This window comes from Coregonus clupeaformis, chromosome 12 (genome assembly GCF_020615455.1).
Source record: "Coregonus clupeaformis isolate EN_2021a chromosome 12, ASM2061545v1, whole genome shotgun sequence".
Lineage (NCBI taxonomy): Eukaryota > Metazoa > Chordata > Actinopteri > Salmoniformes > Salmonidae > Coregonus > Coregonus clupeaformis.
The window spans coordinates 15,044,256-15,068,310 of NC_059203.1; the positions used below are offsets into that span (position 1 = coordinate 15,044,256).

A 24,055-nucleotide genomic window follows, 5' to 3' on the forward strand; every position below is an offset into this window, starting at 1 on the left:
GGATGTAACTCAGTTGGTAGAGCGTGGCGTTTGCAACGCCAGGGATGTGGGTTCGATTCCCACGGGGGGGTATGATTTTTTTTTTTTTTATAATAATGTATGCACTCTAACTGTAAGTCGCTCTGGATAAGAGCGTCTGCTAAAATGACTAAAATGTACATATGTGTTCTGTATTATCAATATAATATCAGACACAACTTTTTGCGTCTTTATGGTTGTTTATATTTTTTGAAATATTGCCTTCTGAGCCTCCCGGACCCTCCCTTTTCAGAGTCACACTGTTGACCATTTGGAGATGCAGACATAATCAAATAATATTGATGTTTGACAAAATCATTAGCCTGTGACATTCCATTCAAATGCAGTGTGTTTAATATACTGTGTATAAATTAGCAACATCAAGAACATACGTTAAAAATTAATCTTCTGTCAATAATTCTATCTCAAAATAGACCCATGTAGTATCAATATCCATAAAGGTGAACAAGTTGATCTTCAAAGTACTAAACATATTTTTTAATATTAAAAAAAAGAAAGAAAGAAATGAACAATTATTCTAACCAATATGTGTGTAACCTAGGTCCAAGTGTCCAGGAGGGTGGGGCAGGTAAACATTTAGCTACTGGAGATCCTTATCATGGTGAAGGACTTGGGCTTTTTGGACCTCCCCATCCCCACTCTCAGTTCACCTTTGCAACTGCCTGCTCTGTTGTTGCTGTCCCCTTGGCTCTGGTTAGAGGCTGTAGATGATGATGATGATGATGATGGCTCAGATTCATAGAGGACGCAGATGGAGCCGTCCTCTCCGATCCTGTACGACACCTCGTACGGGTCCACCCACATGGTGAGCTCGCTGGGCAGAAGGGAGAAGAGCTGTTCTCTGGTCAGTCCAATGGTGCCGGCGGCCTCCCCGATCACCGGGTCCATCTTGTGGTTCTCATTGATTCTGATGCATCTGTAAGCTGAGCCCCGGCAGGGAGCGTTAGGGAACCAGTGGTGCTTGTAGTGATCTGCAAAGAGAAATTACAAAGTCATGTCAGAATTGACGTATAGAAAAGGATTGGCCGTTCAAAAATGCAGTTCTTTACCTGATAATAATAGACATTTTTGTTCTCTGTCCTTCATGTTTCGTCATTGTGTGTGTGTGTGTCAATGAATGACACGTCTGCTACTCAGACATCAATCACCATTGAAGATTTTAACAGCAAGAATATCCCCAGAAATGACAAAACAAAGCAATCCACACAATGATTATTCTGGCCTATCCTGGTGTCTACGTTGTCTGTCCTACAGGTAGCTAGCTAAGTGACAGCCTAATGTTCATACATAGCCTGTAGCCCTAAACTACTACTTGATCTGCATAAGAAAAAAGAAGACAGTGTTACTGACCATGTGATTGAATGCATACTTGTCTGGTGATCTTATAGGCTACGCTATGCATGAACAGACATATTCCCCATCCATTTTACCTCCCAGAGATTTTTCGAGGGAATGGCTGAAATGCTGAAGTTGCTCCTGGGATAGCAGTCCAGTTGTTTTCAGTAATCTGGAGATGAAATTCGCTGCAGTGGATACTTCAGTTTTCATTTTATATCCGTATCATCAGCTATAGAGTCAACCAAGGGAGAACATTAGTTCACAACCAACGTATAGGCTACATTTAGACCAAGATTGTAACGGAAAGAACAACCTAGGTAATAACAATGTTATAACCACCGACACGTCTCTCTTTGTTGCAATTATTAACATAAATTACGAGCAAAAACAACAAACCTGGTCTACAATCAGGAAAAAGTTACTGGATCGCTTCTTCTTCTTGCAAATAGGACTGCGAGATTTTGAAAAGGGGAAAATGTAGATTACGTGGAAAAAACGTATTTCAGTGCAATCTCTTTCGCGCTCACTACACAGCTGCTTCTTTTTCTGCTCAGCTGGTAAACATTCTAGAGGACCACAAACCCAGCCAACCAATCCTGTCACACATCACCTATGACGTCATAAAGAAAGATTTCCGCTCATTTTGTAAAAGTGGAGAATTTATAGAAATGTTTTTTCTCAATCATTTACTACACAGAATAATGCCATAATGATATCACCACAATATTCACCCATATTAAAACATTTGGTCGATGTATTCATGATCTGCTATGTACCACTGACACAAAATCATGGATTGAAATGGTGCGTAAACAATCTCATGGGCATCAATTAAAAAGTATTGTCTGTCCCTTTCTTTTTTTGTGCAGATTTTGATCTGTCCACGAGAGGAGAGGGACTAAGAGTGAGAGTTGGAGTGAGAGTGAGAGTTGGAGTGAGAGTTATCGTGAGTGAGTAAGAGCGAGGGTGAGAGAGAGAGAGAGAGAGAGAGAGAGAGAGAGAGAGTGACTATGTACAGACTCAGTGAGCATAGCCTTGCTATTGAGAAAGGCCGCCGTAGGCAGACCTGGCTCTCAAGAGAAGACAGGCTATGTGCACACTGCCCACAAAATGAGGTGGAAACTGAGCTGCACTTCCTAACCTCCTGCCAAATGTATGACCATATTAGAGACACATATTTCCCTCAGATTACAGCGATCCACAAAGAATTCGAAAACAAACCCAATTTTGATAAGCTCCCTTATCTACTGGGTGAAAAACCACAGTGTGCCATCACAGCAGCAAGATGTGTGACCTGTTGCCACAAGAAAAGGGCAACCAGTGAAGAACAAACACCATTGTAAATACAACCCATATTTATGTTTATTTATTTTCCCATTTGTACTTTAACTATTTGCACATTGTTACAACACTGTATATATACATAATATGACATTTGAAATGTCTTTATTCTTTTGAAACTTCTGAGTGTAATGTTTACTGTTAATATTTATTGTTTATTTCACTTTTGTTTACTATCTACTTCACTTAACACACGTTTCCCATGCCAATAAAGCCCTTAAATTGAATTGAATTGAATTGAATTGAGAGAGAGAGAGAGAGAGAGAGAGAGAGAGAGAGAGAGAGAGAGAGAGAGAGAGAGAGAGAGAGAGAGAGAGAGAGAGAGAGAGAGAGAGAGAGAGAGAGAGAGAGAGAGAGAGAGAGAGAGAGAGAGAGAGAGAGAGAGAGAGAGAGAGAGAGAGAGAGAAACTCTCGCGTTGTTATTTTTGTCCCATTTGGCTACCCATACAGTTTTATCAACGGAGCGCTTTCTAGACCAATAGGATTGCTGTTTAAGTTGAGGTCGTGAATAAGGAGCGTTGTAATTAGCTCATTCTGTAAACCGTTCGAAACATGGTTTGATAGCTTGCTAACTGAGCTAGCCTGAAGGTGTTTTTTTGTGAACTATTTTAGGAATGCCTTCTAAATTGTGACACGTGCGACAAATAACTAGTCAGAGGTTTGCTTTGAATGGCCATACCAGAGAGGTTCAGGTTTTATGGTTGAGTTCCCTGACCCACATTGACTGGCGCTAGTTAGCTAGCTAAAACGTTTCTACTTGGCTATCCAAGCTATACGTTTTCTAGTAACGTCAGGGGCAAAACAAAGTAGGTATTCCAGCCCAGCCGCATCCCTGGACCGGTAACATGGAGTACCCACCCAGCAAGCGCCTCAAGAGGATGAGCCATGCGGCTCCATGTAATGACCCCTTCGGAGATGACGATGACTTCACCCAGGATGATCTAGAAGAGATTGATATTATAGCATCTCAGGCCGTGAACGGGGAGCTAGCAGAACCAGGGCCAAGCTCCAAAGGGACAACTATGGCGATGGGGTCCATTGGTCCTCGACCAGGGGAGTTGAAGAAGTCTTATTCGGGGAGCAGACAACAACCCTCTGGTCTGGCCATGAGTAACCCTATGAGAGACGGAGAGATCCCTGAGTTTCCATGTAAAGAAACTTTTGGTAAGACGTCTGAAATAAATGTACTGTCTGTGGCCTAAAGCACTTAACGTACCTATTCCTGACAGGATATATATTGTTCTCTTGTTTTTTTTTATTCCTGACAGAATATATTTTCCACTTGTTTTTCTGTTCCTGACAGAATATATATATATATATATATACACACCTGTTGTATCCGGCGCATGTGAGAAATAAAGAAGATTTGATTTGATTTGTTCTTCCAATGCCGACAGAATATATATTTTCCACTTGTTTTTGCAGGAAACGGACATCAGTCAAAAACTGACGGGGAGCATTTAAAGCAACTGGAAGCCCAACAAGCAGACCTCAAGAAAAAGGTTGGAAACTGACATGCTGAGGTGTTAAACTCAAATCCTGGAAAGTCTCATGACATGTACTCACATTGCTAGTTTACTTTTTAGAAGTCTCAGCAGCATGCTCAATAGCATGTTTGGCTAGTCATAAACCAAATATGACGGTGTGATGTGGTTGTGTTCTACAGCTGAAGGAGGTAGAAGAGGAGATCCTGATGAAGAATGGAGAGATCAGAGTTCTGCGTGACTCCCTCAGGGTCGCCCAGCAGGAGAAGGAGGCGCAAAGACAGGCTCAGCTCCTCCTGGAGAGGGAGAAGAGAGACGCTCAGAGCGAGAAGGAGAAGGAGCTCGCCAAGAAGGTAGACGTCCAAGTCTGTTTTTGATACTGTACGACTATCAAACCCTGATGTATTAAGAAACGACCCTTTACACACTATCCTGCCGAGTCCGACCTAGAGTTGCAAAATTCCGGTAACTTTACCAACATTCCCAGGTTTTCCAGAAATCCTGGTTTTAAAATTCCAGGTATCAGGAGGGAACAAGCAGGAAATCCAGAATCCTCCAGCCTGGATTTCTGGAAAACCTTATCCTTTTTTCAAAGTGCCGCGACCGGGAGACTCATGGGGCGGCGCACAATTGGCCCAGCGTCGTCCAGGGTAGGGGAGGGAATGGCCGGCAGGGATGTAGCTCAGTTGGTAGAGCATGGCGTTTGCAACGCCAGGGTTGTGGGTTTGATTGCCACGGGGGGACAGTATGAGAAAAAAATAAAATGTATGCACTCACTAACTGTAAGTCGCTCTGGATAAGAGCGTCTGCTAAATGACTAAAATGTAAATGTAGAAGGTAAGCATCCCGGAGTCGCCTCTTCACTGTTGACGTTGAGACTGGTGTTTTGCAGGTACTAATGAAGCTGCCAGTTGAGGACCTGTGAGGCGTCTGTTTCTCAAACTAGACACTCTAATGTATTTGTCCTCTTGCTCAGTTCTGCATCGTGGCCTCCCACTCCTCTTTCTATTCTGGTTAGAGCCAGTTTGCGCTGTTCTGTGAAGGGAGTAGTACACAGCGTTGTACGAGATCTTCAGTTTCTTGGCAATTTCTCGCATGGAATAGCCTTCATTTCTCAGAACAAGAATAGACTGAAGTTTCAGAAGAAAGTTATTTGTTTCTGGCCATTTTGAGCCTGTAATCGAACCCACAATTGCTGATGCTCCAGATACTCAACTAGTCTCAAGAAGGCCAGTTTTATTGCTTCTTTAATCAGCACAACAGTTTTCAGCTGTGCTAACATAATTGCAAAAGGGTTTTCTAATGATCAATTAGCCATTTAAAATGATAAACTTGGATTAGCAAACACAACGTGCCATTGGAACACAGGACTGATGGTTTCTGATAATGGGCCTCTGTACGCCTATGTAGATATTCCATTAGAAATCAGCCGTTTCCAGCTCCAATAGCCATTTACAACATTAGCAATGTCTACATTGTATTTCTGATCAATTTGATGTTATTTTAATGGACAAAAAAATAGCTTTTCTTTCGAAAACAAGGACATTTCTATGTGACCCCAAACTTTTGAACGGTAGTGTATATATATATATATATATTTTTTTTATATTTTTTTTATATTTATAATGGTCTTCTGATGACCATCTAACCCTAACCCATTGGTTTGTCTGGCTGTATTTGAACTCTCCAACCTATCCAACCTCTGTATGCGTGTCTTACGGCGGGGTTGGAATGAAGCAGAAGACAAGTTTCCGTTGGACGTCCAATAAAGTGATCTGTGTCAACAGGTGCAGTCCCTGCTGTCTGAGCTGCACTTCAAGGAGGCTGAGATGAATGAGATGAAGACTAAACTACTGAACACAGAGAGAGGAAGGAAAGCAGCGGCTTCACCTGTCACCAGAAACAGGTAACCAAACACACACGCTGTCACCAGAAACAGGTAACCAAACACACACGCTGTCACCAGAAACAGGTAACCAAACACACACGCTGTCACCAGAAACAGGTAACCAAACACACACGCTGTCACCAGAAACAGGTAACCAAACACACACGCTGTCACCAAGAAACAGGTAACCAAACACACACGCTGTCACCACAAACAGGTAACCAAACACACACGCTGTCACCAAGAAACAGGTAACCAAACACATACACTGTCACCAGAAACGGGTAACCAAACACATACGCTGTCACCAGAAACGGGTAACCAAACACACACGCTGTCACCAGAAACAGGTAACCAAACACACACGCTGTCACCACAAACAGGTAACCAAACACACACGCTGTCACCACAAACAGGTAACCAAACACACACGCTGTCACCACAAACAGGTAACCAAACACACACGCTGTCACCAGAAACAGGTAACCAAACACACACGCTGTCACCAGAAACAGGTAACCAAACACACACGCTGTCACCAGAAACAGGAAACCAAACACACACGCTGTCACCAGAAACAGGAAACCAAACACACACGCTGTCACCAAGAAACAGGTAACCAAACACACACGCTGTCACCAGAAACAGGTAACCAAACACACACGCTGTCACCAGAAACAGGTAACCAAACACACACGCTGTCACCAAGAAACAGGTAACCAAACACACACGCTGTCACCAGAAACAGGTAACCAAACACACACGCTGTCACCAAGAAACAGGTAACCAAACACACACGCTGTCACCAGAAACGGGTAACCAAACACACACGCTGTCACCAGAAACAGGTAACCAAAAACACATACTGTCACCAGAAACAGGTAACCAAACACACACGCTGTCACCAAGAAACAGGTAACCAAACACACACGCTGTCACCAGAAACGGGTAACCAAACACACACGCTGTCACCAGAAACAGGTAACCAAACACACACGCTGTCACCAGAAACAGGTAACCAAACACACACGCTGTCACCACAAACAGGTAACCAAACACACACGCTGTCACCACAAACAGGTAACCAAACACACACGCTGTCACCAGAAACAGGTAACCAAACACACACGCTGTCACCAAGAAACAGGTAACCAAACACACACGCTGTCACCGGAAACAGGTTAGCTGCTCTTCAGTCTACCAGTCTTTCTGTATATGATATGTAATGAGATGATTGAACATAAGACGAAAGTACGCAGACCAACAATTTTCAGGCAGACATTAGACCGTTTTCAATCTGGGAGGGTTAGCTATTGTCTTTATTTTGTTATGTTATGACTTTACTAATATTTGTCTGATATGGATCAGGGTTCTCGCCAAAGAATGTAAGACAGGCGCTGCGCCACCTTGTGGACTGGCTGCACCATTTTCATTTATTTGTTATTATATAAGGCCTTTTTTTTTTTGCTTTCGGTTGCTGGAAATGCGTAGTTTGCAGGATTTTACAATATTTGCACATTATTCTTTTAAAAATTCTTCAAACTCTTGTCAAGTTGGGTGTTGATAATTGCTAGATAGACATTTTCAAGTCTTACCATAGATTTTGAAGCCGATTTAAGTCAAAACTGTAACTAGGCCACTCAGGAACATTCAATGTCGTCTTAGTAAGCAACTCCAGTGTATATTTGGCCTTGTGTTTTAGGTTATTGTCCTGCTGAAATGTGAATTTGTCTCCCAGTGTCTGTTGGAAAACAGACTGAACCAGGTTTTCTTCTAGGATTTTGCCTGTGTTTAGCACTATTCTGTTTCTTTTTATTTAAATAAAACTCGCTGGTCCTTGCCGATGACAAGCATACCTATAATATAAGGAGGATGGGATCCACACAAATCATTTCGGTTCCTGGATCCTTCCACAGCATTAAAAGGCTGCGTTGAGACAATTACTTATCAATGACCCAAGCCCAGCTCCGTTCATCCCTACCATTGTGATGCTGAGTTGTCATAATGCTTCAGCAAATGTACATTATCCCAGGAGCGTTGGAAGACAATGAAAGTAACTTCATTTATGTCCCCCTAATTGCCCTGGATACCTCTGTTGATCCTACAGCTGTTGTATGCAGTAATCATGAGCCTATGAACCAGAGTTATACTGTTAGCACTGAGGCGGTGTGCCCTAGTAGGAAGTCCACTGGGTGCAGCTCACCCTGCACTATCAGCTCCAATATAAATAACATGAGCAAGTCTACTTTTGCTAAGCTTCCCAGTAAAGCAATGAAAAAAATCAAGCATCCCAGAAAAGTGTTACAAATAGCCCATATTAACATATATAGCTTAAGAAACAAGGTTCATTAAGTCAATAACTTGCTAGCAACAGATGACATCCATATTCTGACTATCTCTGAAACTCACTTAGATAAAACCTTTGATGATACAGTGGTAGCAATACATGGTTATAACATTTACAGACAAGACAGTAATGCCAAAGGGGGCTGTGCTGCCACATTCCTGTGAAGATTAGAGAGGATATCATGTTAAATGCTGTTGAAGTAATATGGCTACAGGTTCACCTGCCTCACATAAAGCCCATTCTGGTGGGAAGCTGCTATAGACCACCAAGTGCTAACAGTCAGTATCTGGGTAATATGTGTGAAATGCTTGATAATGTATGTGATATCAACAGAGAGGTATATTGTCTGGGTGATTTAAATATTGACTGGCTTTCATCAGGCTGCCCACTCAAGAGAAAGCTTCAAACTGTAACCAGTGGCTGCAACCTGGTTCAGGTTATCAATCAACCTACCAGGGTAGTTACAAACAGCACAGGAATGAAATCATCAACATGTATTGATCTCATCTTTACTAATGCTGCATAAATTTGCTTTAAAGCAGTATCCAAATCCATCGGATGTAGTCATCACAATATAGTAGCCATATCTAGGAAAACCAAAGATCCAAAGGCTGGGCCTAATATAGTGTATGAGGTCATGCAAGAAGTTTTGTAGTGATTCTTATGTTGATGTATTGAATATTTGTTGGTCCGTGGTGTGTAATGAGGAGCAACCAGACGCTGCACTTGACACATTTATGAAATTGTTTATTCCAGTTACTAATAAGCATGCACCCATTAAGAAAATGACTGTAAAAACTGTTAAATCCCAATGGATTGATGAGGAATTAAAAAAAACTATGTTTGAGAGGGATGAGGCAAAAGGAATGGCAAATAAGTCTGGCAGCACAACCGATTGGCAAACGTACTGCAAATGGAGAAACTAAACTGAATAAAAAGAAAGATGAAGAAGAAACTACACTATGAAACAAAAATAAATTACATAAAGAATGATAGTAAAAAGCTTTGGAGCACCTTAAATGAAGTTTTGGGCAAAAAGGCAAACTCAGCTCCATCATTCATTGAATCAGATGGCTCATTCATCACAAAACCCACTGATATTGCCAACTACTTTAATGATTTTTTCATTGGCAAGATTAGCAAACGTAGGCATGACATGCCAGCAACAAACGCCAACACCACACATCCAAGTATATCTGACCAAATTATGAAAGACAGGCATTGTAATTTTGACTTCCGTATAGTGAGTGTGGAAGAGGTGAAAAAATTATTGTTGTCTATCAACAATTACAAGCTACCTGGGTCTGACAACATGGATGGAAAATTACTGAGGATAATAGCGGACGATATTGCCACTCCTATTTGCCATATCTTCCATCTAAGCCTACTAGAAAGTGTGTGCCCTCAGGCCTGGAGGGAAGCAAAAGTCATTCCGTTACCCAAGAATAGTAAAGCCCCCTTTACTGGCTCAAATAGCTGACCAATCAGCCTGTTACCAACCCTTAGTAAACTATTGGAAAAAATGGTGTTTGACCAGATACAATGCTATTTTACAGTAAACAAATTAACACCCGACTTTCAGCATGCTTATAGGTAAGGACATTCAACAAGCACAGCAGAAATTGATGATAAAAATATTGTGGGGTCTGTTTTGTTAGACTTCAGTGCGGCTTTTGACATTATCGATCATAGTCTGCTGCTGGAAAAACTAATTAGAGCTGCAGTAAAATAAAATAACAGTAGGGAGGCTGTATACAGGGGGTACCGGTACAGAGTCAATGTGCAGGGGTACATTTACCAGGTGGCGAATCGCGTCTCTGCATGTCTGGCAGACATATCAGTATGGATGACGGATCACCACCTCAAGCTGAACCTTGGGGGGTACCGGTACAGAGTAAAGGTGCAGGGGTACAGGTTAGTTGAGGTGATTGAGGTAATATGTACATGTGGGTAGAGTTAAAGTGACTATGCATAAATAATAAACAGAGTAGCAGCAGCGTAAAAGAGGGGGTTGAGGGGGGGCAATGCAAATAGTAGCCATGATTAGCTGTTAAGAAGCCTTTTGGACCTAGACTTGGCGCTCCGGTACCGCTTGCCGTGCGGTAGCAGAGTGAACAGTCTATGACTAGAGTCTTTGACAATTTTTAGGGCCTTCCTCTGACACCGCCTGGTATAGAGGTCCTGGATGGCAGGAAGCTTGGCCCCAGTGATGTACTGGGCCGTACGCACTACCCTCTGTAGTGCATTGCGGTCGGAGGCCGAGCAGTTGCCATACCAGGCAGTGATGCAACCAGGCAGGATGCTCTCGATGGTCTCTGACCTCCTCCCTATAGGCTGTCTCATCGTTGTCGGTGATCAGGCCTACCACTGTTGTGTCATCTGCAAACTTAATGATGGTGTTGGAGTCGTGCCTGTTCATGCAGTCATGGGTGAACAGGGAGTACGCACCCCTGAGGGGCCCCCGTGTTGAGGATCAGCGTGACAGATGTGTTGTTACCTACCCTTACCACCTGTGCTATGGGTCGGTAGTCATTTAGGCAGGTTACCTTGGTGTTCTTGGGCACAGGGACTATGGTGTTCTGCTTGAAACATGTTGGTATTACAGACTCAGTCAGGGACATGTTGAAAATGTCAGTGAAGACACTTGCCAGTTGGTCAGCACATGCTCGGAGTACACGTCCTGGTAATCCATCTGGCCCTGCGGCCTTGTGAATGTTGACCTGCTTAAGTCTTACTCACATTGGCTACGGAGAGCGTGATCACATAGTCATCCGGAACAGCTGGTGCTCTCATGCATGCTTCAGTGTTGCTTGCCTCGAAGCGAGCATAAAAGGCATTTAGTCCATCTGGTAGGCTTGTGTCACTGGGCAGCTCGCGGCTGTGCTTCCCTTTGTAGTCTGTAATCGTTTTCAAGCCCTGCCACATCCGACGAGCGTCAGAGCCGGTGTAGTACGATTCAATCTTAGTCCTGTATTGACTCTTTGCCTGTTTGATGGTTCGTCGGAGGGCATAGCGGGATTTCTTATAAGCGTCCGGGTTAGGGTCCCGCTCCTTGAAAGCGGCAGCTCTACCCTTTAGCTCAGTGCGGATGCTGCCTGTAATCCATGGCTTCTGGTTGGGGTATGTACGTACGGTCACTGTGGGGACGACGTCATCGATGCACTTATTGATGAAGCCGGTGACTGATGTGGTGTACTCCTCAATCCCATCGGAAGAATCCTGGAACATATTCTAGTCGGTGCTATTAAAACAGTCCTGTAGCTTAGCATCTGCGTCATCTGACCACTACCTTATTAACCGAGTCACTGGTGCTTCCTGCTTTAGTTTTTGCTTATAAGCAGGAATCAGGAGGATATAATTATGGTCCGATTTGCCAAATGGAGGGCGAGGGAGAGCTTTGTATGCGTCTCTGTGTGTGGAGTAAAGGTGGTCTAGAGTTTTTTTTCCTCTGGTTGCACATTTAACATGCTGGTAGAAATTAGGTAGAACGGATTTAAGTTTCCCTGCATTAAAGTTCCCGGCCACTAGGAGCGCTGCCTCTGGATGAGCGTTTTCCTGTTGACTTATGGCCTTATACAGCTCATTCAGTGCAATCTTAATGCCAGCATCGGTTTGTGGTGGTAAATAGACAGCTATAAATAATATAGATGAAAACTCTCTTGGTAGATAGTGGATCTACAGCTTATCATGAGATACTCTACCTCAGGCGAGCAAAACCTCGAGACTTCCTTAATATTAGATTTCATGCACCAGCTGTTGTTTACAAATATACACAGACCGCCACCCCTTGTCTTACCGGAGTCAGCCGTTCTATCCTGCCGATGTAGCGTATAGCCCGCTAGCTGTATGTTGTCCATGTCGTCGTTCAGCCACGACTCGGTGAAACATAAGATATGACAGTTTTTAATGTCCTGTTGGTAGGATATCCGTGATCGTAGGTCGTCTATTTCGTTTTCCAATGATTGTACGTTGGCTAATAGGAATGATGGAAGAGGCAGATTACTCGCTCGCCGTCGGATCCTTACAAGGCACCCCAACCTATGTCCACGATATCTCTGTCTCTTTCTCATGCGAATGACGGGGATTTGGGCCTTGTCAGGTGTCTGTAGAATATCCTTTGCGTCCGACTCTTTGAATAAAAATCTTCGTCCAATACGAGGTGAGAAATCGCTGTCCTGATATCCAGAAGCTCTTTTTGGTCATAAAAGACATCTACCAATAGGTGCCCTTCTTTGCGAGGCATTGGAAAACCTCCCTGGTCTTTGTGGTTGAATCGGTGTTTGAAATTCACTGCTACACTTAGGGGCCCTACAGATAATTGTATGTGTGGGGTACAGAAATTAGGTAGTCATTCAAAAATCATGTTAAACACTATTAGTTCACACAGAGGGAGTCCATGCAACTTATTATGTGACTTGTTAAGCAAGTTTTCACTCCTTAAGTTATTTAGGCTTGCCATAACAAAGGGTGTTGAATACTAATTGTACTTTCAGAAAGCACTGTAAATCTTTTGTCTTGCCCATTCACCCTCTAAATGGCATGGTACTAATGAACCCCCGTCTCTGGCCCCAGACTGTCTGGTCCTGCTGCTCAGCTCCAGGGTGCCAGTGGTGCTAGCAGCAGCCCCCACTGTGTAGCCTTTCCTGGAGGAACAGCCTTCATCACCAAGGAGACGTTTGGTGCCCAGCTGCCCTCCAGGTCAACGCCGGGCACGACCTCCGGACCAGGACACCTCAGAGACGGTACGTATGATTGGCTGATTGATTGACTATGGATTATCACGTTCCTACCGGTTCCTTCCATTTTTAAAACCATTTTGTTCCAAGTCCCCTGTGTTATGTAACATAATTAAAGCTCCTATTTAGTGATCAACAAAATGTGTATTTAGAGACATGGCTTGTAGTCCCTCTCAATTACTATGAAGACATTTACATTTTAGTCATTTAGCAGACGCTCTTATCCAGAGCGACTTACAGTTAGTGAGTGCATACATTTTTCATACTGCCCCCCCGTGGGAAACGAACCCACAACCCTGCCGTTGCAAGCGCCATGCCCTACCAACTGAGCTACAGGGGACATGTCTCAAGGCTACAAGTCCCCATGTGTTACATTTTAAATGTAGTCATTTAGCAGACGCTCTTATCCAGAGTGACTTACAGTTAGTGCATTCATCTGAAGACAGCTGGGTGGCACAACCACATATCACAGGCGTAAGTATATTTTCCTCAATAAAGTAGCTATCGGCAAAGTCAGGGGGGAAAAGAGTCCAGTGTGAGTGTTTGTAAGGCTCTTCTGACTAGGCGCATGTCGTCTTGTGTTCAGATGGAAAACCACAGTTCAGCAGCAGACAGGAAGTGACTCACTCAGACCCTTTTAACACATTTCAACCCTCTCATCATCAAGGTGAGTTACCTAACCCTCAGTCTATTCTCTATATATAGTTGTACTATTTACCTAACCCTCAGTCTATTCTCTATATATAGTTGTACTATTTACCTAACCCTCAGTCTATTCTCTATATATAGTTGTACTATTTACCTAACCCTCAGTCTATTCTCTATATATAGTTGTACTATTTACCTAACCCTCAGTCTATTCTCTATATATAGTTGTACTATTTACCTAACCCTCAGTCTATTCTCTATATATAGTTGTACTATTTACCTAACCCTCAGTCTATTCTCTATATATAGTTGTACTATTTACCTAACCCTCAGTCTATTCTCTATATATAGTTGTACTATTTACCTAACCCTCAGTCTATTCTCTATATATAGTTGAAAATCACTGCAACACTTAACAAAGAACTGCAGTTAGTTTCAGAATGGGTGGCAAGGAATAAATTAGTCCTAAATATTTCAAAAACTAAAATCATTGTATTTGGAACAAATCATTCACTAAACCCTAAACCTCAACTAAATCTTGTAATAAATAATGTGGAAATTGAGCAAGTTGAGGTGACTAAACTGCTTGGAGTAACCCTGGATTGTAAACTGTCATGGTCAAAACATATTAATACAACAGTAGCTAAGATGGGGAGAAGTCTGTCCATAATAAAGCGCTGCTCTGCCTTCTTAACAACACTATCAACAAGGCAGGTTCTACAGGCCCTAGTTTTGTCGCACCTGGACTACTGTCCAGTCGTGTGGTCAGGTGCCACATCCGACGACCGTCAGAGCCGGTGTAGTAGGATTCAATCTTAATCCTGTATTGACGTTTTTGCTTGTAGGCAGGAATCAGGAGGATAGAGTTATGGTTAGATTTGCCAAATGGAGGGCGAGGGAGAGCTTTGTATGCGTCTCTGTGTGTGGAGTAAAGGTGGTCTAGAGTTTTTTTTCCTCTGGTTGCACATTTAACATGCTGGTAGAAATTAGGTAGAACGGATTTAAGTTTGCCTGCATTAAAGTCCCCGGCCACTAGGAGCACCGCTTCGGGATGAGCGTTTTCCTGTTTGTTTATGGCCTTATACAGCTCGTTGAGTGCGGTCTTAGTGCCAGCATCAGTTTGTGGTGGTAAATAGACAGCTACGAAGAATATAGATGAGAACTCTCTTGGTAGATAGTGGGTCTACAGCTTATCATGAGATACTCTACCTCAGGGGAGCAAAACCTCGAGACTTCTTTAATATTAGACATCGCGCACCAGCTGTTATTGACAAATAGACACACACCCCCGCCCCTCGTCTTACCAGACGTAGCTTCTCTGTCCTGCGGTGTCGTCGTTCAGCCACGACTCAGTGAAACATAAGATATTACAGTTTTTAATATCCCGTTGGTAGGATATTCTTGATCGTAGATCATCCATTTTGTTTTCCAATGATTGCACGTTGGCCAATAGAACGGATGGTAGTGGAAGTTTACTCACTCGCCGAAGGCAGCCCGACCTCCGAGCTCCGAGCTCCGCCCCCTTTTTCTCTATATTTTCTTCACGCAAATTATGGAGATTTGGGCCCGTTCCCGAGAAAGCAGTATATCCTTTGCGTCAGACTCGTTAAAGAAAAAATCTTCGTCCAGTTCGAGGTGAGTAATCGCTGTTCTGATGTCCAGAAGTTATTTTCGGTCATGAGAGACGGTAGCAGCAACATTATGTACACAATAAGTTACAAAATAAGTTACAAACAACGCAAAAACACTAACAAAATAGCACAGTTGGTTAGGAGCCTGTAAAACGGCAGCCATCCCCTCCGGTGCCATTTCATGACCACTACTTGTTTTTGTAATTAGTGTTGACATGATGAATGCACCGAGCTGTCTGTTTAAATTACTAGCACACAGCCCGGACACCCATGCATACCCCACAAGACATGCCACCAGAGGTCTCTTCACAGTCCCCAAGTCCAGAACAGACTATGGGAGGTGCACAGTACTACATAGAGCCATGACTACATGGAACTCTATTCCACATCAGGTAACTGATGCAAGCAGTAAAATCAGATTTAAAAACAGATAAAAATCCACCTTATGGAACAGCGGGGACTGTGAAGCAACACAGACACATGCACAGACACACACAATAACATACGCACTATACACACACCTACACATGGATTTTGTGTTGTAGATATGAGGTAGCGGTGGAGTAGGGGCCTGAGGGCACACAGTGTGCTGTGAAATCTGTTATGAATGTTTTGTAATGTTTTTAAAATTGTATAACTGCCTTAATTTAGCCGGACCCAAGGAAGAGTAGCTGCTGCTTTGGCAGGAACTAATGGGGATCCATAATAAATACAAATACCATGTTAACTGTTGTCTGATTCTCTCTGTGTGTTGGTGGGGACACCATGTTAACTGTTGTCTGGTTCTGTAGGGTCGGTCCTGTTAAGTCTGCTGCTACAGCATCCTCTAGAACCCAGCAGTCTGGGTCTGGGTCACCTTCTCTGCATCAGCCCTGACGCGCTACCAGGTCTCCTGACCAACACCTGTCTCAGCTCGTAAGACCCCCATTGTGGGTTTTTGTATCAGCCCTCATTTGGCTGTTTTATTTGAGTGTATTTGTTGGTTGATGCAGTAATTGTAACACCGTGTCCACCCTTTACAGAGGGTCTTCAGTTGGCTCCGGTTCCTCCTCTCCAGATCCCAGTGTTGTTCCCCGCCACAACAAGCCCCACAGTCAACAGCCACGCTTCAGACACTACCAGAATCTGGCCCTGTCTGGCCTCAACATGATGGCCCTACCCAGCCACCACACTGCCCTTCCTCAGGACCTGCCCAACCCGAACCCCTCTCACACTGCCCTGCCCCAGGACCTGCCCAACCCGAACCCCTCTCACACTGCCCTGCCCCAGGACCTGCCCAACCCGAACCCCTCTCACTCTGCCCCTGCCCTGACCAACACTACCAGGTCCTGTCCCGGTGCTGTCCACCTTCTCCCCCTCCTCGACTACCACATCGGCCTGTTCTGCCAGAGCCTGGAGGCCGTAGCCCTGGACGGCTCAGGGACGGGGTCTGGTAAGAGGACCCCGAGAGGGAGCTCTCTGTCCGGGTCCTCGGACGGCAGCCTGGCCTCCAGCGTGGAGGATTCCCTGGGGAGTCAGGAGGAGTTTGCCCTGGCAGCCCTGAAGGTCCTGCATCATAGCGTGGCCCAGAGCTCTGAGGTGGTGAACACCCTGCTGGCCCTAAAAGGTGGAGCAGAGGGGAGCACAACACACAGGTTTGGATGATTTTGAAAACTTTTAATGTCCTGAATGAGGAAATTCAAGTCGACACTTTTTAAAAACACAACAACAGATAAGCAGTGTATTACGTTATGGTCAGCAGGCTGAACAACAGATAAGCAGTGTATTACGTTATGGTCAGCAGGCTGAACAACAGATAAGCAGTGTATTAAGTTATGGTCAGCAGGCTAAACAACAGATAAGCAGTATATTAAGTTATGGTCAGCAGGCTGAACAACAGATAAGCAGTGTATTAAGTTATGGTCAGCAGGCTGAACAACAGATAAGCAGTGTATTAAGTTATGGTCAGCAGGCTGAACAACAGATAAACAGTGTATTAAGTTATGGTCAGCAGGCTGAACAACAGATAAGCAGTGTATTAAGTTATGGTCAGCAGGCTGAACAACAGATAAGCAGTGTATTAAGTTATGGTCAGCAGGCTGAACAACAGATAAGCAGTGTATTAAGTTATGGTCAGCAGGCTGAACAACAGATAAGCAGTGGATTAAGTTATGGTCAGCAGGCTGAACAACAGATAAGCAGTGTATTAAGTTATGGTCAGCAGGCTGAACAACAGATAAGCAGTGTATTAAGTTATGGTCAGCAGGCTGAACAACAGATAAACAGTGTATTAAGTTATGGTCAGCAGGCTGAACAACAGATAAGCAGTGTATTAAGTTATGGTCAGCAGGCTGAACAACAGATAAGCAGTGGATTACGTTATGGTCAGCAGGCTGAACAACAGATAAGCAGTGGATTACGTTATGGTCAGCAGGCTGAACAACAGATAAGCAGTGTATTAAGTTATGGTCAGCAGGCTGAACAACAGATAAACAGTGGATTACGTTGTGGTCAGCAGGCTGAACAACAGATAAGCAGTGTATTACGTTGTGGTCAGCAGGCTGAACAACAGATAAGCAGTGGATTACGTTGTGGTCAGCAGGCTGAACAACAGATAAGCAGTGGTTTACGTTATGGTCAGCAGGCTGAACAACAGATAAGCAGTGTATTACGTTGTGGTCAGCAGGCTGAACAACAGATAAGCAGTGTATTAAGTTATGGTCAGCAGGCTGAACAACAGATAAGCAGTGTATTAAGTTATGGTCAGCAGGCTGAACAACAGATAAGCAGTGTATTAAGTTATGGTCAGCAGGCTGAACAACAGATAAGCAGTGTATTAAGTTATGGTCAGCAGGCTGAACAACAGATAAGCAGTGTATTAAGTTATGGTCAGCAGGCTGAACAACAGATAAGCAGTGTATTAAGTTATGGTCAGCAGGCTGAACAACAGATAAGCAGTGTATTAAGTTATGGTCAGCAGGCTGAACAACAGATAAGCAGTGTATTAAGTTATGGTCAGCAGGCTGAACAACAGATAAGCAGTGTATTAAGTTATGGTCAGCAGGCTGAACAACAGATAAGCAGTGTATTAAGTTATGGTCAGCAGGCTGAACAACAGATAAGCAGTGTATTAAGTTATGGTCAGCAGGCTGAACAACAGATAAGCAGTGTATTACGTTGTGGTCAGCAGGCTGAACAACAGATAAGTAGTGTATTAAGTTATGGTCAGCAGGCTGAACAACAGATAAACAGTGTATTAAGTTATGGTCAGCAGGCTGAACAACAGATAAGCAGTGTATTAAGTTATGGTCAGCAGGCTGAACAACAGATAAGCAGTGTATTAAGTTATGGTCAGCAGGCTGAACAACAGATAAGCAGTGGATTAAGTTATGGTCAGCAGGCTGAACAACAGATAAGCAGTGTATTAAGTTATGGTCAGCAGGCTGAACAACAGATAAGCAGTGTATTAAGTTATGGTCAGCAGGCTGAACAACAGATAAGCAGTGTATTAAGTTATGGTCAGCAGGCTGAACAACAGATAAGCAGTATATTAAGTTATGGTCAGCAGGCTGAACAACAGATAAGCAGTGGATTACGTTATGGTCAGCAGGCTGAACAACAGATAAGCAGTGGATTACGTTGTGGTCAGCAGGCTGAACAACAGATAAGCAGTATATTAAGTTATGGTCAGCAGGCTGAACAACAGATAAACAGTGTATTAAGTTATGGTCAGCAGGCTGAACAACAGATAAACAGTGTATTAAGTTATGGTCAGCAGGCTGAACAACAGATAAACAGTGTATTAAGTTATGGTCAGCAGGCTGAACAACAGATAAGCAGTGTATTAAGTTATGGTCAGCAGGCTGAACAACAGATAAGCAGTGTTAAGTTATGGTCAGCAGGCTGAACAACAGATAAGCAGTGGATTAAGTTATGGTCAGCAGGCTGAACAACAGATAAACAGTGTATTAAGTTATGGTCAGCAGGCTGAACAACAGATAAACAGTGTATTAAGTTATGGTCAGCAGGCTGAACAACAGATAAACAGTGTATTAAGTTATGGTCAGCAGGCTGAACAACAGATAAGCAGTGGATTACGTTATGGTCAGCAGGCTGAACAACAGATAAGCAGTGGATTACGTTATGGTCAGCAGGCTGAACAACAGATAAGCAGTGTATTAAGTTATGGTCAGCAGGCTGAACAACAGATAAGCAGTGTATTAAGTTATGGTCAGCAGGCTGAACAACAGATAAGCAGTGTATTAAGTTATGGTCAGCAGGCTGAACAACAGATAAGCAGTGGATTACGTTATGGTCAGCAGGCTGAACAACAGATAAGCAGTGTATTAAGTTATGGTCAGCAGGCTGAACAACAGATAAGCAGTATATTAAGTTATGGTCAGCAGGCTGAACAACAGATAAGCAGTGTATTAAGTTATGGTCAGCAGGCTGAACAACAGATAAGCAGTGGATTACGTTATGGTCAGCAGGCTGAACAACAGATAAGCAGTGTATTAAGTTATGGTCAGCAGGCTGAACAACAGATAAGCAGTGTATTAAGTTATGGTCAGCAGGCTGAACAACAGATAAGCAGTGTATTAAGTTATGGTCAGCAGGCTGAACAACAGATAAGCAGTGTATTAAGTTATGGTCAGCAGGCTGAACAACAGATAAGCAGTGTATTAAGTTATGGTCAGCAGGCTGAACAACAGATAAACAGTGTATTACGTTATGGTCAGCAGGCTGAACAACAGATAAGCAGTGTATTAAGTTATGGTCAGCAGGCTGAACAACAGATAAGCAGTGTATTAAGTTATGGTCAGCAGGCTGAACAACAGATAAGCAGTGTATTAAGTTATGGTCAGCAGGCTGAACAACAGATAAGCAGTTTATTACGTTATGGTCAGCAGGCTGAACAACAGATAAGCAGTGTATTACGTTATGGTCAGCAGGCTGAACAACAGATAAGCAGTGTATTAAGTTATGGTCAGCAGGCTGAACAACAGATAAGCAGTGTATTAAGTTATGGTCAGCAGGCTGAACAACAGATAAGCAGTGTATTAAGTTATGGTCAGCAGGCTGAACAACAGATAAGCAGTGTATTAAGTTATGGTCAGCAGGCTGAACAACAGATAAACAGTGTATTACGTTATGGTCAGCAGGCTGAACAACAGATAAGCAGTGTATTACGTTATGGTCAGCAGGCTGAACAACAGATAAGCAGTGTATTAAGTTATGGTCAGCAGGCTGAACAACAGATAAGCAGTGTATTAAGTTATGGTCAGCAGGCTGAACAACAGATAAGCAGTTTATTACGTTATGGTCAGCAGGCTGAACAACAGATAAGCAGTGTATTACGTTATGGTCAGCAGGCTGAACAACAGATAAACAGTGTATTAAGTTATGGTCAGCAGGCTGAACAACAGATAAGCAGTGTATTACGTTATGGTCAGCAGGCTGAACAACAGATAAACAGTGTATTAAGTTATGGTCAGCAGGCTGAACAACAGATAAGCAGTGTATTAAGTTATGGTCAGCAGGCTGAACAACAGATAAGCAGTTTATTACGTTATGGTCAGCAGGCTGAACAACAGATAAGCAGTGTATTACGTTATGGTCAGCAGGCTGAACAACAGATAAACAGTGTATTAAGTTATGGTCAGCAGGCTGAACAACAGATAAGCAGTGTATTACGTTATGGTCAGCAGGCTGAACAACAGATAAGCAGTGTATTAAGTTATGGTCAGCAGGCTGAACAACAGATCAACAGTGTATTACGTTATGGTCAGCAGGCTGAACAACAGATAAGCAGTGTATTAAGTTATGGTCAGCAGGCTGAACAACAGATAAGCAGTGTATTAAGTTATGGTCAGCAGGCTGAACAACAGATAAGCAGTGGTTTACGTTATGGTCAGCAGGCTGAATGTGTGCAACATGTAATAATACATACGATATGTGTACAGGTTGAGGGCTTGATTTTATTTGCATGTTTAAAACATTTAATTTAATTGATAAATGCCACTAGGCTGAACCGTCAGCTGCCATCACTGTTGACATGCATTAAAAAACACTAAATGTTTGCCTCCCAGTCTCTAATCTGTGTTCGATGTATTAATGTCCTTTGAGAGGGCAGTCTCTAATCTGTGTTCGATGTATTAATGTCCTTTGAGAGGGCAGTCTCTAATCTGTGTTAGATGTATTAACGTCCTTTGAGAGGGCAGTCTCTAATCTGTGTTCGATGTATTAATGTCCTTTGAGAGGGCAGTCTCTAATCTGTGTTAGATGTATTAATGTCCTTTGAGAGGGCAGTCTCTAATCTGTGTTCGATGTATTAATGTCCTTTGAGAGGGCAGTCTCTAATCTGTGTTCGATGTATTAATGTCCTTTGAGAGGGCAGTCTCTAATCTGTGTTCGATGTATTAATGTCCTTTGAGAGGGCAGTCTCTAATCTGTGTTAGATGTATTAATGTCCTTTGAGAGGGCAGTCTCTAATCTGTGTTCGATGTATTAATGTCCTTTGAGAGGGCAGTCTCTAATCTGTGTTCGATGTATTAATGTCCTTTGAGAGGGCAGTCTCTAATCTGTGTTAGATGTATTAATGTCCTTTGAGAGGGCAGTCTCTAATCTGTGTTAGATGTATTAATGTCCTTTGAGAGGGCAGTCTCTAATCTGTGTTGAGAGGGCAGTCTGTGAAGCTATGTACTGTGCCCACATACTTAAGATAGTGACTATTTACTGTAATGTTTGATTTTATTGATTCAATGGATCCCAGGACTCCCTGGAAAACAGTGGCAAGTGTTACTGAGTGGACTATCCTGGCTAAATAAATTAAAATTTAAATGAAATTATTTTATTGACCAACAGGCCCATCCTGGCCCCTCTGGTGCCTGGCACCTCCATCCAGCCTGGGACCTCCAGAACCTCTGAGACCCCAGTAGATGGGACCAGAGACAGCCTGGACCTCCACCCTCTCCTCGGGAAGCTCCTTCAGCTATCAGACCCCTCCTTCTCCACCAGCGCTGTTCAGAGGGAGGCCCTGGTGCCCGGAAGTCTGTCGACTCTCAACATGCTGCTGGAGAGAGCACAGGAGAGGCAGCTGTCCAGGCAAGCCCCTTGGATGCTTCCCAAATGGCACCCTGTCCCCAAAGTAGCGCACTTATGTAGGGAATAGGGTGCCATTTGGGACGTATTCTCTTTGTTAATGCAGAAAGGAAAGGGACAGGGAGTGTCTAGTTTGGTTAGTCTTATGTAAGACTGGTCTTTTAGTTTTGGGAGCTTTGTTCTGTTGTCAAATGACTGTTCAGTCTTCAAATAATTGAAATGTTTCCAGGTCCATGCGTTATTATAATGGTATGAGGCAGAGTGAAGAAAGTGAACGGGAGTTTCCTGCCTTGTTCAGACGTGATGTTGTCTCCTGGCTGCAGGTTCCTGTGATGTTGTCTAGTCAGGCCAGTTATGTGATGTTGTAGGCTAGTGGCAAGGCAGAACAAAACACAACCATGTTGTTCCACATTTCTAATGTCTCCCATTTATGAAATGGATGGTTGTGTAAAAATATTTTACTGCGAAAGTGGTTAAATTTGATAGATATTGTACAATATCGCCAGATCTGATATTGCAAAAATGTTGAATACAAGTAGCTAGTAAATTGTCTGCGCTACATACACAAACAAACAGCATTAGGATATCTTAATGCATCTAGGAAATATAGATACAATAGGTAGAAATATCAACTATGAATATGTATGACGAGTGTAAGCTTTTACTTTTTGGTAGCTGATCAATAGACAACTTTCCTCCGAGTCAAATGTGCCGTCATTCAGCGCTGCCTGGTGCTGCCTGGCAACAAGACATGCAGTTGATGTTGTGGCTATTGTAATCTGCTCTAAGGAAAACAAGTGGGCTCAGACATCAGAATTACATTTTCTTGGGTCCAAGGTTCCTTGAAGGATTTAGTATCTTTAGCCCCCTACTCTTGCAATTTAGCCAGGAGGCCACTACAGATTATCCTTGGGGTCAGCCTGGACTTAGCCTCAAATCCAATATGGCTGCCATAATACCATTTTGATGGACGTCAAATCACCTGTACAACACTCATGTCCATGAAGACTGTTTTAGTGTAAATCAATTTCATTCTGAATCCAATATGGCCAACATGGTTACACTAAGACACCTTCGCCTACATATGTAAATTGCCCTGGTTTATTTGGTCTTTACAAGAGTTTCATACGGCTCTTGATATAACCAGGACTATGAGTGGCACTTCCATGCCTCTGTAGTGTTTGAATAGATGAAGCCAACTTAGCTGTTCAATGTGTTCATGTTGTTCACTACACAAGCACATAGTACTGTAGTTACAGGAAAACAACCTGTAACACAACAACCATCCACTCTAGCAGCATATAACCCTTTTTTCCCCTCTGAAACTAAGTGTGCAAGATTGATTCAAAGGCTTTGAGGTGTCCTAACAGGGAGGAGGCAAAGTAACCAGTAGTGGTTGTAGTTCTGGGGCCTGACCAGGTTGTAGTTCTGGGGCCTGACCAGGTTGCACAGCTAACTGGTCATTCTGGGCAAGCTGCAGCGACTAGGGCAGGATCCTTCCTGTATGACCGGCAGGGTATTGG

The 24,055-nt window shown here is 43.3% G+C and overlaps 2 protein-coding genes across 3 annotated transcripts in view; one reads left to right on the forward strand and one right to left on the reverse strand.

The window, feature by feature from the left end:
* Positions 1-354: 354 nt before the first annotated feature.
* On the reverse strand, positions 355-1,941 carry si:dkey-42i9.4 (uncharacterized protein LOC492503 homolog). 2 transcript variants are annotated; one of them, XM_041892958.1, is made up of 3 exons: positions 1,774-1,941; positions 1,470-1,606; positions 355-1,010 (listed from the first exon to the last, which is right to left on the reverse strand). In XM_041892958.1, the coding sequence occupies exons 2-3, from the start codon at positions 1,585-1,587 to the stop codon at positions 616-618; spliced, it is 513 nt and encodes a 170-aa protein (XP_041748892.1). In that variant the 5' UTR covers positions 1,588-1,606; positions 1,774-1,941; the 3' UTR covers positions 355-615. The 2 variants fall into 2 exon arrangements, with proteins under 2 accessions (XP_041748892.1, XP_041748893.1); XM_041892959.1 differs by lacking the exon at positions 1,774-1,941 and having other exon boundaries at positions 1,390-1,476.
* A 1,302-nt stretch (positions 1,942-3,243) lies between these two features.
* The window catches only part of LOC121577877 (ATR interacting protein), a 31,506-nt gene continuing 10,694 nt past the window's right edge, over positions 3,244-24,055 (forward strand). Inside the window, exons 1-9 of the mRNA XM_041891833.2 lie at positions 3,244-3,882; positions 4,144-4,220; positions 4,385-4,555; positions 5,990-6,108; positions 13,010-13,179; positions 13,760-13,840; positions 16,244-16,367; positions 16,475-17,086; positions 22,296-22,535. Coding sequence (XP_041747767.1) covers positions 3,564-3,882; positions 4,144-4,220; positions 4,385-4,555; positions 5,990-6,108; positions 13,010-13,179; positions 13,760-13,840; positions 16,244-16,367; positions 16,475-17,086; positions 22,296-22,535 — 1,913 coding nt within the window. The 5' untranslated portion in view covers positions 3,244-3,563. The remainder of the gene's footprint in view (positions 3,883-4,143; positions 4,221-4,384; positions 4,556-5,989; positions 6,109-13,009; positions 13,180-13,759; positions 13,841-16,243; positions 16,368-16,474; positions 17,087-22,295; positions 22,536-24,055) is intronic.